At 36.1% G+C, this 18841-nt stretch overlaps 1 protein-coding gene across 1 annotated transcript in view; it reads left to right on the forward strand.

Moving 5' to 3' along the window:
• DIP-lambda (Dpr-interacting protein lambda) overlaps positions 1-18841 on the forward strand; it is a 560727-nt gene that overhangs the window by 473153 nt on the left and 68733 nt on the right. Inside the window, exons 6-7 of the mRNA XM_069130556.1 lie at positions 5808-5923; positions 13354-13539. Of these exons, the coding sequence (XP_068986657.1) occupies positions 5808-5923; positions 13354-13539 (302 nt within the window). The remainder of the gene's footprint in view (positions 1-5807; positions 5924-13353; positions 13540-18841) is intronic.

Here is an 18841-nt window from a genome sequence, read left to right on the forward strand (position 1 = left end):
AAATTTACGATAAATTTATTTAATTTATTTGCCAATGCCTTCGCCTTCTTTGTATAACTCGAAATTATCCAGGAATATAATCATAATATTTGAGAAGGTGCTTTTGAAAGGAAGGGATGGTATTGGGGAAGCGAACAGGTTGTGCACCAACGTATTTAAAAAGAACACAAACCCATTTTGTACAATCTTCAAATTTTACGTAGCTGCAGATTTATTCGTATTTCGTATTTACCAGATGGTCATTGGAAAAGTGGACTCTCTGTTTGTCAAATCGGTTTCGGAAATATCTCATTCCTTCAAGCCTTAAATAATAGCCAACAAAAGAATTCAAATATTGGGATATTGTCCTCGGTTTTTTACGACCGTAACGTGTTCTAAGCGCGGAAAGAAAAAGATTAGATGAATGCTCTAACAAAACTCTACAAAAAGCTATAAAAGAAGCACAACTATCGCATCTATTTATTTTGAAGCAACCATTGTGACTATATTCATGGAACAATATAAAATATTAATTTGATATTTTGTAGGAACTGTTAAAAAAATCGACTTTAAGTTTTTTGGCAAATATTCCTACAAAATGTATGTCATACCATTTTTTTTCTATTAATTATTAAAAAGGCATTAAAAGGGTAAAGATATTTGATTGTTTTCCTTGAAACCAAGTAAATTATATGTGATGGCGATCACGACGATGATGGTGATGTGGGGCGAGCAACTTGTCTTTGCGTTGTCAATCCATCAACATCTCTTCACTGTCTATATCTACTTTATATCTGTTTATCTGCACAATGTCTTATCTGTCTATGTGCACAAGTTCTTGGAATAAAATGTAAGTTGTAACCTGTTAACTCAGTGTTATAATCCATTCAATTACCTTTATTACCCTAAACGAAATAGGGTGTATTTTCGGCCTATCGCGGGGAGACGCGGTTGCGAGAATGCGCGTCAACGGGAGTCGTAAATTCCCGTTACGATTGCAAGAATCGACACCACGAATAGATCGATCCCCTTATTTCGGCTAGGATAATAGGGGTGATTGAATAAGTATAACACTGTGATTAACAGAGCTATAAACGTTATATATTTTCAACACTTTTACACTGATATGCAGTAACGTAGACGATATCCTAAGATATGACGTAGTCAAGGAACGAGTAAGAGAGACAACCGAAGTAGCCTCGTAATCGACAGGATGAATGTTGTAGGAACACTGTAGTTCGTTTTCGTGGGATTACAGAAGAAAGCTCGGTGTGGGTGTTTCCCTTTTTATTAAGGACGTGGATTCGTTGTTCACACCTTTCGTGAGTAGAGTGAGGGCAACGACCTACGATGTCCATTGGTTTAAGTCAATGTTAAAGAATGACCAGAGGGGATGGAGCCTCCTACCAATGTTGCTAGTTGATGTCTTGTTTAACGGAAAACTTGGATTTCCCGGTGATTAAACATTCGTTTTTTGCTAAGTCACTACCTGCTTTCTCCGGGCTTCCTGATAGCGTGTAGTAAATCCAAGGGCCTTTCTAAACTGGCTATAAACAGAAAGCATCTCTAGGATATGGAGCTTATTCCGTAAATTGACGACATATGTCAAAACAATAGCGTTAAAAGCTGTCGTTTTACGGGCTCCTTGGATTTATTGAGGGTCGAAGGACGGTGCGTAGACCGTTGGCGGTCAAGCAGCGCCGGATGGCGTGCAGATGCCTTGCGCGACGTAACATAGGGGATTGATCATTTCGTGGCGATTTTCGATCGTTCAATTATCGTATAATCGTTTTTACGACTCCCGTTGACGCGCTTCCTCGCGATAGCGTCTCTCTGCGAACGGTCGAACACATTTATTTCCATCATCAAAAGCAAGTCAATCATTCAGGCTTATTTCAGATGACCTGCTCAACCTTGTACAATTAATATTCGTGTAGGTCAATAAAATCTTGCCGGGAATGGAGTATTCTAGGAATACCTGCAGAAAATTGGAAGAGAGGTGACAAACACCTGTCACCACTGCGAAGAGGGCGAGGACACGGTCCAGCACACACTGGAGTTTTGTATTCCTCGACTAGCGATTGGCGAGAGTTTGGGCCCCTCGTCAGTTGTGGAAGCGATGCTGAGGGGGCAACAGGAGTTTCTCGCAGTCCGCTCCTACTGCGAAGAAGTAATGCTCGCAAAGGAGCGGGCAGAGCGGGAGAGGGTGAGAACCTGTCACCCTTGTAGAGTTCTGCGCCGAAGGGCGGCCTTGCGCCGCTCTAGGTGCTCATAGGGGTCGTCACACCGAGAAAGTTCTGGGATCTCCTCGGACTTGCACGGCGGCCCGGGGGATAACGTTGAGAGGGATGGTCCCTCTCAATGCCCAAACTAGACTCGAGGAATGGCTCCCTCAGAATGGGAGAGGGCGCAGGAGTGTTCCGGCAGCAATTCGAAAGAGACCCCGGGGCACCCCTGTTGAGCATCAGGTGGAACACTGTGGGGTTTTACTCGGTAAGTCCGACACTACCCCGCCGCTTCTTGGAGGAGCGAGGGAGTGTCCGTGAGGATTTCCCCACGTATAAAAAAAGAAAAGGTCTATAAACTCTAAGAAAAGCACTGCAAAGATGTTAATAAACATTTTAGCTTGTGTTATGCAATTGTTGAAATTAATCTTCTATTAAAAAATAAACGCAGGAAAAGGTCAGGAAATGGTATGAGCCATAATTTTTTAATCGATTTGCGCTAGTGAACACTCTGCCACCATTCGACACTCGAGTCAAACCAGAAAATCAGAAATGGATTTCGCATAAGTTGCAGAACGTATGCATTTCCGAAATACGATAGCTTAAATGGTTGTTTCATTATTTCCCAGATAACTCGCAATTTTTAACGATACGTAGATTTTATAAAATTAAAAATATTTGAGAGAATGGTACAAGGAGATATGTGAAACGCATGAAAAATGTACCGAAGAAGATAGTGAAGACTTTGATGATCATTTGCGGGAAATATATTGTAAAAAGGTAAATGAAATTCATGTGGAATTAATAAAAAAAAAAAAACGACATTTGTGTTGGTAAGTAAATGGAAACAAATCCTATTGTACGGTGACATAAAACTTTGAAAATAATATAATATGAAACTTTACCTGTCCTTTCTATTAGGTCGACCGTTTATTTCTGAATGTTTGTTTCTTCTTCTTCAGGCATTTAGATTATTTCTGTAAAAGAATTGTTCGAGGAATTTTTATACTTTAGATCCGGTGATTTTTATAAACTTAAAATAATGAAATTAATTAATTACTGAAAAGAATGGATAAAATCGCGTAGAAACTGTTTCGATTGAAGATACGATATTATGAGACGACTACATACGGCTAAAATTTCCTAAAACCTTGAATTTCAAGGTGAAATATTTTTTACATGCGTCGTATTCTACTACTCGTCACGAGAGCCTAACTTGTAAATATAACATTTGCACCTGCAAAACTAGCAACAAACAAACCGTACCCTTCGACGCCATTCAATTTTCGTTTGGAATCTTTTACATTTACATTATACGTCACAACAAATTTTGCAACAGTTTGAAATCATCAAGTTCAGCATTTTATTCCATCTAGAATGGGCTATCTCACGTACTAAGAAATAATTTCCTGTTTTCTCGTTAATATCACGCTATTTACTTCCTGTCTGATCATGGAATGTAAACATACCGTAAATAATATGAATGTAAGAACCAATGGAACTTTAACATCGTATCCATGAAAACGGTTCATTTGTGATCTATGGTTTCGTTGAAAAAGATTAATCTGGGCAGTCAAAGGTAACATCAGAAGATACAGAATCATCTGTCAAGGTCATCATATATAATTTGTGAATATTCTGTACATAAAATGTTTAATTACTAGATTAATTCAATATGGATAATTAATAATAAATTATTAAATAGGCAACACCTGTTCCGAACTATAATACAACGTATGGACCGTTTATTTTGAAAGTGGTGCAAGTCCATTTTTCGTTGTTTCGAGAAAATTAAAGGTTAGCATTTTAGTCAATTCAAAAATATAAATTAATTATGCCAAGCCTTGCAATGTTTCTACCAATTTATCGATATGTAATTTGATTATATAAATTTCTTTTAGGCGAATTTAACTAAAGTAATATATATGTACGGGCTGTAAATGGACTTGCACCATTTTCATAATTAGTCAATTGTAAAAGTCATTTCGATGATGAAAAATGAAATATCACTTAAAATATATTTTGCATTAATCCAATTTCGTTTATAAATAGTAACAAGAAATAAAATAGGAGTAATATTCTTTATTTTGAACGTTAATTATATTTATATATCGTTAAACTTAACATAAGATACTGATATTATTTATTTATGCTCTTTATGTGGCAACGTTTTGAAATATTCATGGTACAAAGGAATGCTCCATATCCTTGCATTTTTCGTTTCATTTCGTGTAAAATAATTTTTTTATTTTGTCTACATTGTTTTATAACATCATAATAATCTTGTGCTGTGTACAAGAAATTGTTTCTTCGTAATGCCATTTCTGCAATACCAAGATCTGCATCGTTTGGAAGATACGAATGCCCGGAGAGTAAAAATTTACGATCAATTACATCGATGTTATTTTCCAAAGACTGGACAACATTATCGCGAACATGATAACATGACTTTGAGTCGTTACATTTTGCAAATGTCTCAAACAGCAAGTAGCTATTTCCTGCGATCCCCTGGAACCAGTGGTTTCGTCCCACACATACATATTAATTTTATTGTCGTGGAAATTATGAAATCCCTTGTTTAAATAATTATTACAATATATATTTCGCTTACAATAAGCGATTGAAACAGATCATTTTGGATAGGCTAAGATTTTTTGTAAATCAAAAGAAAAGGCAAAGTATTTATCTTCTTGTAATGCTTTGTTTGCTAATTCAGCATTTTTCAAATGAACAACACCTATATCGCTACGCAATTTCTTTTGCCCACTTTTACATTGAACAAAACATTGGCATTTTTTCAGATATTAAATAATAACTAGTTATAAATAAAAAAATTTACATTACATTAATCACAAATTATGTGATATTTCATTTTTTTACCAAAATGGACTTGCACCACTTTCGAAATAAACGGTTCATATTGTAATCCACGAACGGATTCACAGTATCTCGCTCGTAGAACATCAAAATTATGTTCACTACTACTAGGGATAAGTAAAGGTGGCTAATTATTATTACAAGTAGGGTCATACGTATCCTGTATATTATAATATAAAATTGCAAACGATTCTGATGCTAAAATAGAAGCTATTAATGGAAGAACTTACATTTGTGGCGGCACTCGACCACGGAAATTTCCAAGGGCTTCGCGGCACAAAGCGCTATACCTTCAAAGCGTAAGGCCAACAGGCCTAATGTACCATCGATATCCCTACGGTTCCTTTGCCGAATATTCGATAAAATGCATACGCGGCAATCTGTTCAGTTTTGAACCAAAAAGGTTCATTCTGCCCCGAGCCGCGAAGTGCGAAAGGTTAAGAGAAGCAAACACAATTAGAGAAACGAGTCGTCTACTCTTGAAAGTTCAGTTTTAATCGTTACTTGTTATTAATCGTTGTTAATCGTTAATCGTGGTTAAACGTTATTTGTTGTTAATTGTTAAGAGTCTAATAAACGTTATTGTTGAAGATCTTGGTTGTTAAACATATTCGAGTGTTCCATCAGTACCTATCACGTCCTATCCACCTCACATTATTAAATCATTACATTAATTTGGCTACATGTATAAAGTTATTATTTAAAGCTAATAAATTTCTTTTTCAGGTCAGATAACTCCAGAGCCATTGCCAGAATTTTTAGCTCCTTTGGAGAATCACACAGTGATCCAGGGCCGTGACGTCTTCTTCACTTGCGTCGTTAATAATTTACATTCATACAAGGTATGCTGTTCGATAATTTCTTGATGTTTTGTTTGCTAAATACTATAATTAGATAATTCAACGTACATATATAAGACATTTAGGAATCTCACTTATCAATTTTTCATGTTAAAGCTAATATCAAGACTTAATAAGATTCATAAGTGTAATATAATATGACCCTGAAGTGACCCTAGACTGAGAAATTTAGACTTGCTCGAGGAAAGTGTCGACACAAGAAATTATATTCTTTGTGTTGAGGTTCGCGACTTTAAGCAGACTGTAATATGAGTCGATTTCGGGAGTACGAGTTGGCTAATTATTTGCGAGGTGTTTTGCTTTAAAGTTTAAATAACTTGACACACTTAAATGACTTAATAACTTGAAAGCTTAAATAACACAAGAATAAGGTGCACCAAATCCCATTTCTACTAGGTGGTTGAGCCCTCAGCAAGAAGAATCAGTTAACTTCTTAATACAGTGACGAGCAAAAGTGTAAACACACTCCGCTGATTTTATGCGAAAGGCGATACTACGACTAATTTTTCAAGTGATCGGTAAAGACTAGGTAACAGTGACTACAAGCTGCGTCTGATTAACGAAATGTAATAGTTCATTTTCATTAACATTAATAATGTACAGAATATTTTATAATAATTGCGTTTTGAAACAATGTTTACAGTTTTGCACGTTTCGTCAGAAACGTTTACGATAGCATGTAAATGTCAGGGAAACGAAACTGTCGATAAGCACTGATTGTCCACTGTTTCGCAATCAACTGTTCCACGCCATTGTTAGATTACTTTCCAGTTTGATATGCTTAATCCAAGATGAAGCCACTTAGTGAAGATAAGAAGAACAGTATTATTTGTTCGTGTGATAAAGGTTTGTCGTTGCGGCAAATTGCAATAAGAAAAACGTATGTTAGTGCACCAATTTCTTTACAAAACGGTAGACCACGACTTATTTCGGATAAAGCAGCACGTGAAATTGCACACTGTATTCGGTCGGATAGTTAACAAGACACCAAAAATTGCTGCTCAAGAAATCGAAATAAGTGCTAGAGATTGGACCATTCGTCGCTCTTTAAAGAGAATTGGTTTACGAGGGAAGGAAAAAGAAAGTAAACCAGCTCTTTCAAACAAAAATATTAAATTACGAAAACAATTTGTTGACACCTACAAAGAATGGACGACCGAAGATTGGAAAAGTGTTATATGAGGTGACGAAACAAAAATTAACAGATTCGAATCCGACAGAAGGTTCTGGTATCGGTCTTCATCCAAGAATAATGATCATCAAGTGGTATAAAACAAACTATGAAGTTTGGAGGTGGCTCAATTATGTGTTGGGGTTGGTTTACTCACAGAGGTGTTGGTCCCTTAGTTCGAATCGAAGGTATAATGCGAAAAGAGCATTATTTGACCATTCTACAAAGTAATTTACCTTCTGTAGTTAATTCTATTGGATATGGAATGAACGTGAAGTAGTATTTCAACAAGACGGGGATCCTAAGCATACTGCAAAAATAGCTAAAACCTGGCTAGAAAATCAAAATTTTTCTGTGATGAAGTGGCCAGCACAAAGTCCGGATATGAATCCGATCGAAAATTTGTGGTCTATTTTGAAAAGAAGGCTGGCAAAATATAATAATGCGCCTTCAGATGTTCATGAATTATGGGAAAGAACACAACAGAAATGGTACAATATTGAACCACAAATAATTAAAAATTTAATTGACAGTATGCCTCGTAGATTAAAAGCATTAAAAAAAAGTAAAGAAAAGTGGAGGAAATACTAGGTTGGAACCTTAATTCGACGAGTATAATTAAAGTGCAAAACTGTGAACATGGCTTGAGATGTCCATTTTTGTAAAATATTCTGTACATTATTAATGTTGATGAAAATGAACTATTGCATTTCGTTAATCAGACGCAGCTTGTAGTTACTGTTACCTAATCTTTACCGATCACTTGAAAAATTAGTCGTATTATCGCCTTTTACATAAAATCAGCGGAGTGTGTTTACACTTTTGCTCGTCAGGCAAGTCAAATACCTAGGACTCCGCCTACAAACACAACTCACATGGAAACAGCATACTAAATCAATAATAGACAAAATACAGACAACAAGGAGACAAATGCATTGGCTGACAAGTCGAAAATCCAAATTAAGCGTAGAAAATAAATTAAAAATATACAAAACGATCATAAAACCAATCTGGACGTACGGAATACCACTATGGGGGACAGTAGCAATGAGCGATATAAGCAAAATAGAGACAGTACAAGCTAAAATTCTTAGAACAATAGTAAACGCCCCATGGTACGTTAGAAACGAGGATATACGGAAGGACCTGGGAATACCAACGGTCAAAGAGGAATTTAGCAGACACGCAGGGAAATATACAGAAAGAACAGGAACACACCCAAACTGGCTAACTGTGGAAACGATCAACGCCTCAAACATGGATAGAAGACTGAAAAGGAAACACCCAGCAGACCTCACAAAGGACACAATCTAACAAACACGAAGATGGTATCCCACTAGGTTAGGGGTAGCCACCCACATGATAATCTAACAGCTAAAAAGTCCTACCAAATGTCCAAACTGGACAAATTGTGAATGTAATCGATTAAATAAAAAAAGAAAAAAAAAACTTTTGCTCGTCACTGTACATATCACTCGATACACGTCACTCAAGTTAGGAAAAGGATGCTACCGTCGCTTGTGTCGCACGCTCAAGAAGACCACCCGCTCAGAAACAGTAATAGGATAGGGTAGACATCCTGCATACCACAGGCATCGAAACAATAACCAAATAGTAACGGAATAGACGCCTCTGAGATACACCAGACGACGATCCTTCCAGAGAGACTAAAACCACAGTATAAAAACCGTCCAAAATAAGCGCTCGAGTCAGTCTGTTGAAACATTTTCACCCAGTCTCTTGTAACACTTTGAACCGTCACTCTGTTGGATTTGCATAATAAATTCTATTATCATATGTAAAGTTCAATTTCTTCACCTTATTCGTGAAAGGTACGAACTACGACGCGAGATCACCGGCGATCTATCGGTTTCGTGATTTATCGTGTCTCCAACGTGACACTCGCATACAAATTGCGATTAAGCGCGTCTATGATGCTTCAATTGCCATTTAAGTGAAGAAACTCCGAATTCTCGGTTAATGCTGCATAATTAGTTCTCTTGGCTACGAACAAGACTAAACGAAACTAGATGGTAAAAATGCATGGTAAAAGTATAAAACTGAAAGATAGCAGAGAAGTTATCTCCGCGTCATTAACCTAACTTGAAACTGCCTATTCCTAACGTCTTAACGCTCTGAATTAAATTAAATGTTCCAAGCAATGATGCAAGTGTCGACCATTCCTAACGAAAGAAATATGCAAAGCCACTCTGATTGGTTTCTCGTGGCGAACATTGTTCGTTTAGCTTTTGCCATAAAAGGAAATCGAATATAGTAGGATCAACGAACACGAGTTTGCACATTTATCGCGTAGTAATTGTGTTACAACGCGGGAAGCGCTATGGAGCAGCCATCGTGTCGATATCACATTCAAAATACCCGACGATGTATTTCGCAAAAATGTAACGTACAAAGTAAAATTCTACACATTCATATTTCTGTTGATAAAACCTGCGTTCCCACGTCCGAATTCACGAAAAAGGTTATGCACTGGTATTCTGGATGGATGAATTCGTTTTGATGATTAGTTGTGACGTAAAGGAATCAAAAATACGCAATATCCTACACGAACATATTTTAGAAAAATCTTTCCCCACAGCTGTACATGTTGTTAATAAAGTGGAACACCTTTGGAGAATCGGTCAAATAATAAACAAATACGAAAGTTATCTATCTACTAGGACGTATCTTTCAAGTTATAAAGAATTTAATTTACTTTAAAAATCCCTGCCTGGGTGCTAACAGCCTTGCGCCGTCGTGCAGATTCTGCGCAAGTGACATCAATTCCGCATCACAGTGTCACTTAAGTAACAAAGCCTCTAGACGGAAGTTTTCAAGGTTACGTACTCGTATCATTTTAGATGCGCCATTGATTATGTCGAAATGCATGTGTAACGCAGTATATAGAGAAATGCGTATTGGTACGGAGTATTAGGTTGTCCGAAAAATTTCTTTCGTTTTATAAGGAAATAACAGGCGGGCAACATTTTTTGTTTTATATTATCTTATGAATTATGATCCATTTTGTTCCTGTTAAAGTAATAATATAATGTTTTATTAAATATAAAATTCATGTGTAACAGAATAACTTGAAGTATTCTCTTATACATCTCAAACAGGAGTGTATTCTTTTTATTGCACATTTCCTTTTGTCTTCCTCTTTATCATTTCTCGCGCGTACAATACATGTACACACATCTATTTACTAACAGTTCCAATAGCACAAATCCTTATAAAACGGAAGATCCATCCATGCAATTTGTTGTTTCATTGAAATTTGCATCGTACATGTTGCGTGATATCCTATGTTCCATGATATTCAGCACTATATGACGACTATTCAAAACCGCAGGTAAATCATTGCATTACGATTGATCTCCCTACTCGCAAATATCCGCAGGGATTAGCTGTACAGCTTAGTGACACTGTGAAATGCTGACAAATATTTGTTTCTCACTGACAATCGATATTAATAATCATTCGAGTCATCGTAGTGATCGGGGATGCATTTGTTTTGCTGTCTCGCTGAATGATAAATTGCAAATTATGAATGTTAAATAAAATAAATCTATATAAGTATAACGATTTGAACATCGTCAAGTGAAACCCGTCTAACAGCTGGCGCACGCCATTCAAGTAGATGCGAGTCAAAGTGCAAGGAACAAAAAATCAAGGCACAACCAAAGATGAAAGATATGTGATAGATACTCGGTACATGGACGGACACTCAGCCAGAAGATACTGCCACAGTAACTTGAGAGTTACCGATGGAAACAAAAAGGAACAATTAACCTGTAAAAGTAAGGAGTGGAGATATGATAAACATAATTAATTAGTAACCAAAGACGAAATAGTTCGAGGACCCGAAGTTAACAAACAGGTACGTGTGCTGCAAAATTCAAGTTTAGAAGAGGAGAACAAAACAGATATTCCAATACCTAAACTGACATGTTGTGGAGCCCCTAACGTCAACTAACGATTAATAGAAACTTAAAATTAATTAGTAGGATTCCGAAGATGTCTACGAAAGCAATTGCGCGGAAAGCAAGCTAGAATACAGAACAAAATCCAACTGCTTACCGATTAGTAGTCAAAAAGTAAATAGGCGGATTACACTTTTCGACCAAAACGGGAAAGGAAATTTAAAATAGGTGTAGCAGGATTACAACCAACATGTCAATCAGACGTATAATCCAAATATAATCGAACAAGGAGCATATGAAAACAGATGTACAATAGAACACAAATTAAGCAACATTGACAATCGCTCAAGAAAGAGTACGTCAATACCAATGTCCTTAATAGAAGAACGAGCCAACGATAATAACAATAATAAATACAACACAACGTGCTGGATTAAATGCTACGGGTACACTAAAACTTCAAGCAGAATCAAAATCAACTGAGCTAAATGCTCGCACTTAATAAAATACGTAAAATCCACTTTGAAAGTTCAGAAATCCTGCAAACAAACTTTGTCAAATATCTCGGTTTTCGCCTGGACAATAAGATAGATCGAAAGAAACATGTCCAATAGAAGGTGAAACAAATAAAAGCTATCAGAAAATCTATAAATTGGTCTATAGCAGCAACTTTCAAATTGAATGCAAGCTACAAATCTATAAAACTGTCATCAAATCCAGCTGAAGTCAAGAAAATAGAAAGTCCGCGATTTATTGTTCTAACTATTGAACTTAAGAAACCATGATATTCGAAAAATAGTGAAAATTTCAACCGTGGGGGGAGAAATGGTAAAACACTCTGAAGCAAACCATTACGGGATAAAGATCCACACGAACAAACTTGCTAAAAACTGTCGCTCAGGATTCTCTAGAAAGTTCAAAAGGAAACTCCTTTCAGCTAACTTACTTACACCTAATATTTCATACAGCACTCTATCGCCACAACACGTTATCTAAACTACCTCTTTTAAATAATTAATTAATAATTCATTCATTTTCGTTAATTTTTTTAAAACGTGTAATTGTATGTAATAATTAGGTACATGTAGTAAACGAACATATAAAAAGAAATTGAGAATAAATAAAATTTTGTACACAAGTTTGAGAAGTAATGCATTCAACTTTCAAATCCTTAAATAGAAGCAAATATTCCGATTAATATGATTGCATCTATCATTACGTTCGATTTTTTTTAAATTTAAACATTGAATGTCGATGTCATTACCTGTATTTATTAAAACTATTGATAAACAAGGTGAGTTTAAGATAAAAAAAGAAAAAAAATATACTAAGCTTTAAATAGGCTGTAAAGTTAATACGTTTCATTTAAAAAATTTCGTTACGAATAACCATTATTGTTTGACAAAAATTTAAGTTTGGTTACCTATAACCAATATAAATGATCGGAATCTTTTTTTGCTTAGCGATGACAAAGATTTGTTCTCGTTACATCCGACTTTTATCAACTGTTACTAACATTCATGGTAATTACTACATTATCATCGACAACATAAAAAAATTCAATTACAAAACATATATTTTCTTAAGCAAAAGAACAGTATGAAAATACGTGAAACAAAGAATAGAATAAAAGATGTTGTAGTACAATGTTAATATAAGTGTTATTAAAGATATTGTACTATAATATCTTTATTTTATTCTCTGTTTTAGGCATTTTCATACCGCCTTTTTGCTTAATAAGATATGTAGGTATTATAATTAAGCTTTCCGTATGTTTTCAATAAATACTAATCGTCGGTAATGTTAATAACAATCGACGATATTCGAGCAAGCAGAAAAAATTTTTGTCGCCGATATCGGTTAGCGGTAGCCAAAAGAATTTTTCCCATCGATAATCGTTATCGGTAACCAAAATAAAATTCCGGTCATTTATATTGGTTACTAGTAACCAAAATTAAATTTCCATCATCGATAATGGTTATCGGTAACAAAAAATTCCAAACATTCATATTTGTTACTGATAATCAAAATTAAATTTTTGTCACTGATAATGGTCGCTGGTAGCCAAACAAATTTTAGTCGTCACCTAATGGTTTTTCTTAATCCGAACAATTAAAAACTAATATTTTTAAATCATTCAATTTCCTGAGAAATTTCTTTGAAATTTATTGATAACTGTCAAATCCTTCACACATTCTGTATGTATAAATGCATCAAAAACTAAATGTGGCGTCAGCGCCACTATTACATGTAGTGCATTATATAATGTGAAATATAGTTTTACTTTTTCACGACAACAATTTAAATATTTTCCACAGGTAGCTTGGATGAAATCCGATTCTCGAGCAATCTTGGCGATACACACACATTTAATAGCGCATAATCCACGGCTCTCAGTTACACATAATGGGCACAATACGTGGAAGTTACATGTGTCAAATGTTCAAAAAAATGATTCCGGTGCTTATATGTGCCAAATAAACACCGAACCTATGCAAAGTCAGGTGAGTCAAAATTTAAGCACTTGAAATAATTCCAGTCCATGCGATGTATTTTAATCTTTAGTATATTTGGTATAAATTAAATGATTATTTGATGTAATATGATGATATAAATATGATAAACTGTTTAGAGTATATTTGTAATTTATACAGTCGAGTATTTGGCAGTAGAGTACAAGGTAGTAATACGAATACAATACAAAATAATAATATAATTTTGACATCTTTTACATTACAATCTACTTATTTCCAGCCATTTCCAGCAGCATATACATGCACAAGTTTCAAATTTTGATCTGATAATAATACAGGATTTACGAGCGTTTTAATATGCTAGTTGTAAATATTAATAAAACCACGAAAAAGTTATAAATGTGAACCATTTGGAATAACATCAATTCAGCATTCGCGCGTTACCAATGGATTGCAAAATCTAAAATTACCACAATTTGGCTACGTTTTGCTTACAACGAGAAAAGAAAAACGTTAATGTTTGGTGCAACATTTTGAATGTAACAATTTAATCGAATCATATTTTTATGAACAAAGCTTAACAACAGATAGATATCTAATTTTCTTTGCAAACAATTTTTAAAAGATCAGATGACTCCCTCATGATATTTGAAAAAAGTGTGTATATGTGTATTTCCAGCAAGATAAATGTGCTACAATAGCGCGAGAATACCTTACAGGATTTACAAGGTATAACTTTTTTTTTTATTATTCAATTTGTACTTTACAATTTGTCCACCTGGATATTTGGTAAAGCAAGGTATAATGTTGACATAGTTAGGAAATACCTGAGGTGTAGATCGTGATAGTGATAGGAAAATTTGATAGGAAATTTTGGGCGTTTGACGAGTCTTCGCTCGAATTTGTCATCGCGGTTATAGCTGATATTTATTGATACCAATGTGGTTATTATAAGAGGCTACAAGTAATAGCGGCGATCGAATGGTCGAGATGTTGATGACAACGAATTTAGGTTCGATAACGAATCCACGGTCAACGGGATGACGAATGCGATGTGATACACGTATGACTCAACGTACAAGTAAAAATTATCTGAATGAACTGCTCTGAATAGACTCTTCTTCAGTCCAAGTGGAACTGCCCTTATATAGTCCTCTCCCCACCTCACGTGTCATTCTTTATTTTTAAGGAGAGCTATTGTTCGATCACTCGCGGAGAGACGCGATCGCGAGGAAACACGTCAACGGGAGTCGTAAATTCCCGTTACGATTAGATAATCGACGCCACGAAATGATCGATCCTCTATTTCGGTTAGGATAATAGAGGTGGTTTAATTGAGTAGTTACACTGATTCAACAGGTATAACTTTATGTTTATTTCAACAACTTTGTAGAGAAATGATTACACTGATGCGAATGTACAAGTTAAGTAAGTAGTTGAGTTGACCCTCCTAGTGTCGTAGGAGAAGTCGTTGACTTGACTTTCCTAATGTCGTAGGAGAAGTGAGTTAAAGTGACGATGCTGTATCGGAGGAAAGCTAGTCGTGGGTGTGTCTAACGCAAGGGATCATCGGATTTGTTGGTGACAATTTTGGTTAGGAAGGGCAGTAGACATTGCTTCTGATTGGGTAAAAGAAGGTTGGTGGACTAGGAAGGGCCTTAGCCGCCCTGGATAGAAAGTTGCTGGTGGGAAGCATCATACGTGAGAAAAAACTGACTTTCCCGTGTCAAACTGTAGTCGACAATACTCTTTAGAAGGCGATTTAGAAAAGGGATATTTGTTTGGTCTGAAGGACCTTAGCTAGTAAATTATTGAGATTTATGATGGGTCCTTGAGACTATTGAGGGTAGGCAGTGAGGACGAGCGGAGATCTGGTTACCATCTTGCCCGCGGTGTGTGGCCTGGTCTAGGTAGAGTGTCGCCCGACGTAACAGCTATATAATTATTCCATACCTCTGTTAAGTACGCGTCCCTCCCGTGACCGTGGCTACGTTTAGTGACTCGTTATGTCAGTGACTCGTTTTTTTTTTAGTTTTATTACTTAAGTGTAGCTATGGTAAAAGTCTGGACTAGGGTATTAGGGTTTTTCCCAATATTTCAAAAGGGGGACCCCAACGTCCTATCATCTCCGACATATATTTATTATGATATACTGAATATGTACACTTTGTATAGAACTCGCGATTACAAGTTCGACTACTGGTCGATGCGTTTTGATGCGCGATACAAGTTCGGATGATGATTGCTTAAGATGCCGAGGAACTTGGATCAATTATTGACTCGGACCGATGCGTAACGATTCCGACGACTGTAACGACTCTTGTGTAACGGCTGACTTTCCGTCGCGATAATGCTACAAAGGAAAACTATGATAGGGTGTGTCTAAGGATGCGAGATCATCGGACTCGTTGAGGAAAGCCTTGGTTCGGAAAGTGAGGGAAATGGATGTCGTTGTTAATTGGCTAGTTTTGTGTTGGTGGTTGGAAAAGGATGCTAACTTCTCGTATCTATGTATCTTCTCGGATGTATCTTCTCGTAGTAGGTGATAGACTTAGGGGCTGTTAAGAGAAAGACTATTTGTCCCTTTTGAGAATCTCAGCTAAACAAATCCTGAGATTTATAGCGGGGTCTTAAGCTAGTGTGGCGACACTCAACTGACTAGCGACCAGTCAGGCACAACTGATCGGTTGGTATCGCGAGCCTTGAACGTTATTAGCGTCCAAGGTGGAGGATTATAAGAAATGTAGAGAGCAAGGTTTAGTTCACCTTATTTATTCCACTCAATACTCTGAATACAACTGTCCTTTAATTCACTGGGTTCCACTTAATACTCTGAATACAACTGTCTTTAGTTCACTGGCTATCCTGTTAAATATAATGGTCACTGACTGAATACTGTTACATGTTGACTCTTAGAATACTGGTGCAAGAATGACTCTTGGTGATGTTGCTGTCGTAGAGGAAAGTTCGTGGTGGGTGTGTCTCAAGTCTGTTCCTAACTGATCATTGGGTAAAGACGTATGTTTGAGGATGGGCTGGCCGCCCTAATGAATGTTCGAGCGCGGGTGACCTTACACTTGGAGAAAACCCGCGTTTCCGATCTTCCTGAGATGTACCATAAAATAAAGAAGTTGCGTGCCTTATGGGTTTTTCCCGTGGGGTCCTAAAGTACTTTGACTGTACAATAGGCCCACTGTTTATGATGGATCTGCACTAGGGTAGTGTAGACCCTAGACGGTCGTCCTGCCCGAGGAAAAAAAATTTAGAAAAGATATATATAATCGAGGAATCTCAGGATAGCACACTTAGGCAGCAGATTTTTCTGTATGCAAAAGTAAGTCAAAGGAAGAGGATGAAGTTTTCTTGTATAAGGCTTTGTTTCTGCTTCAGCTAGCTTGCAATGAAATACGTTCGGTGTGACAGAGTATCGACAACTATTTCAAACTTTAGCTTTAAATAAAAAAAAATTTACGCGCAAAAATAAGCTGGAGAAAAGAAAAATGTTTTTTTTTTTGTTTGACGTCTTAACCTGTCTGGCGGTATGGAATTATTCTGGAAAAGCTTGTATATATACAGGGTATATAAAAAATACACTTATTTGTACGGACCACCATGATTCGCGAGGACCAACTTGTCAACTTTTCAAAATAAGCTACGAGTCTCAATTGGACCGTTTTCTGGAGAAATGACGTTGAAATTCCATTGGGTCTTACATCGAGATTATTCGCAACAAGTTTACGTTTCGCAGTCAGGTAGAAAGTAAGTAACGTGACATTAACGAGAAAACAACAAGTTTTCGTTAGCAGGTGGGATAGTCCACGATAAACAGAATGGAGCAATCAGCGTGATTTCGCGTTATTACAGAATTATCTACTACGTGAAAAAAGACTTTCAAACAAAGATTGGACGACGTCGAAGAAGACGCGATCTGATTTTATTAGCTTTCTTTTAGAATAAATAGAAAATAAAACTTGTAAATAACAATTAATCTCATTATTTTAAATAATATATTTAAATTTGTTGAAATTGTAAATAATCTATTTCTGTCTTTTAACATTTAAACAATTATTTAAATGAAAATTTATTTAATAGTGCAGTATTGAGCGCAACACATTTTTGGAACAACAAACAATTCGAGATAGTCGGTAATAGAGATAGATGGCAAAATAATTGGATTTATTGATAAAATGAGGATTAAATTGATTAAAAAAGGTAAATTGATTAAAATGTATACAAATCCTACATGTACAGGAATAATATCTTGCACATCATGGTGCCCAAATATACACTTTCCCAGTAAAGTTCCATTTGATCCTCGTGCTAAGTAGCATACGGTGCCAGCAAACGTCAATTTTTACAAAATTTTGCATGAATCAATCGATCCAGAGGCTCCGATCCTCCGAAATCACGCTAGTGGACACATACGTGCTGACACTTTTAATACATGCTGTACATAAAAATATATGTATCGAAACTGTTGTTATTTCTATACTCAGAGGTAAGATCAGAATAGTTATTATTTTATTGAATGGATAAATCTATCACACCGTTCTGAGCCAAAATAACCTTTATTGCACGCGCTTACGAAAACTAGGGATAAAAACAAAAAGGCATCTTAAGCCTACCGATTAAATCTATCGATTGTAACTAGCATCATCCTCTAGTTACTATTTCTTATAACTAACCCCATCTGCATATGGATGGCGAGCACGAACTCGCGTTGTCATTTTCAACAGAAACTTCAATACAAAGTACGCAGATATATAAGTGTATAAATACATTACGGTTGAAAACTACTGTATCTGTTATACTTGATCGTTAACACCTGTCTTTTTTCGCCTGTCTAACTTACTATCCTCAAGACATTATAAGATTATACATCTTGTTCGACTTATAAAATGGAATTTCTTGGAATTTAGAGCTCCCTTTACATTCACTTGTTATTGTACGAGTATTTTGCTCGTTCACCAACCGTTCACTCATTTTATTTTGCAATCGTGACAATTTGATGCTGCTTCTCCACTCTGTATGACGTGTTACCTACAAACACCAATATGTATATAATCTGATGCATTAATTACTATACGATACACCATGAAGACGTTAATACACGCAAAACGAAATAGATAAACAGTATCCGCTAAAATTATAGCTAGAAGCTTTCGCTTTGTATGCAACGGGCACCGCGAATTTTTGTTATAGTCGACTTCTCCAAAAGTCAAAAGCTTGTCTTGTTATTGACACGTACCGTAAACACTCGACTAATTGCGTATTTCCTAAAGCTATATCTCCCCTCTTTACAACTTTTTTACGAGATTGGTTTGAAATCAGA

The sequence above is a fragment of the Bombus flavifrons genome, chromosome 17 (genome assembly GCF_040668555.2).
Source record: "Bombus flavifrons isolate JBK064 chromosome 17, iyBomFlav1_principal, whole genome shotgun sequence".
NCBI lineage: Eukaryota > Metazoa > Arthropoda > Insecta > Hymenoptera > Apidae > Bombus > Bombus flavifrons.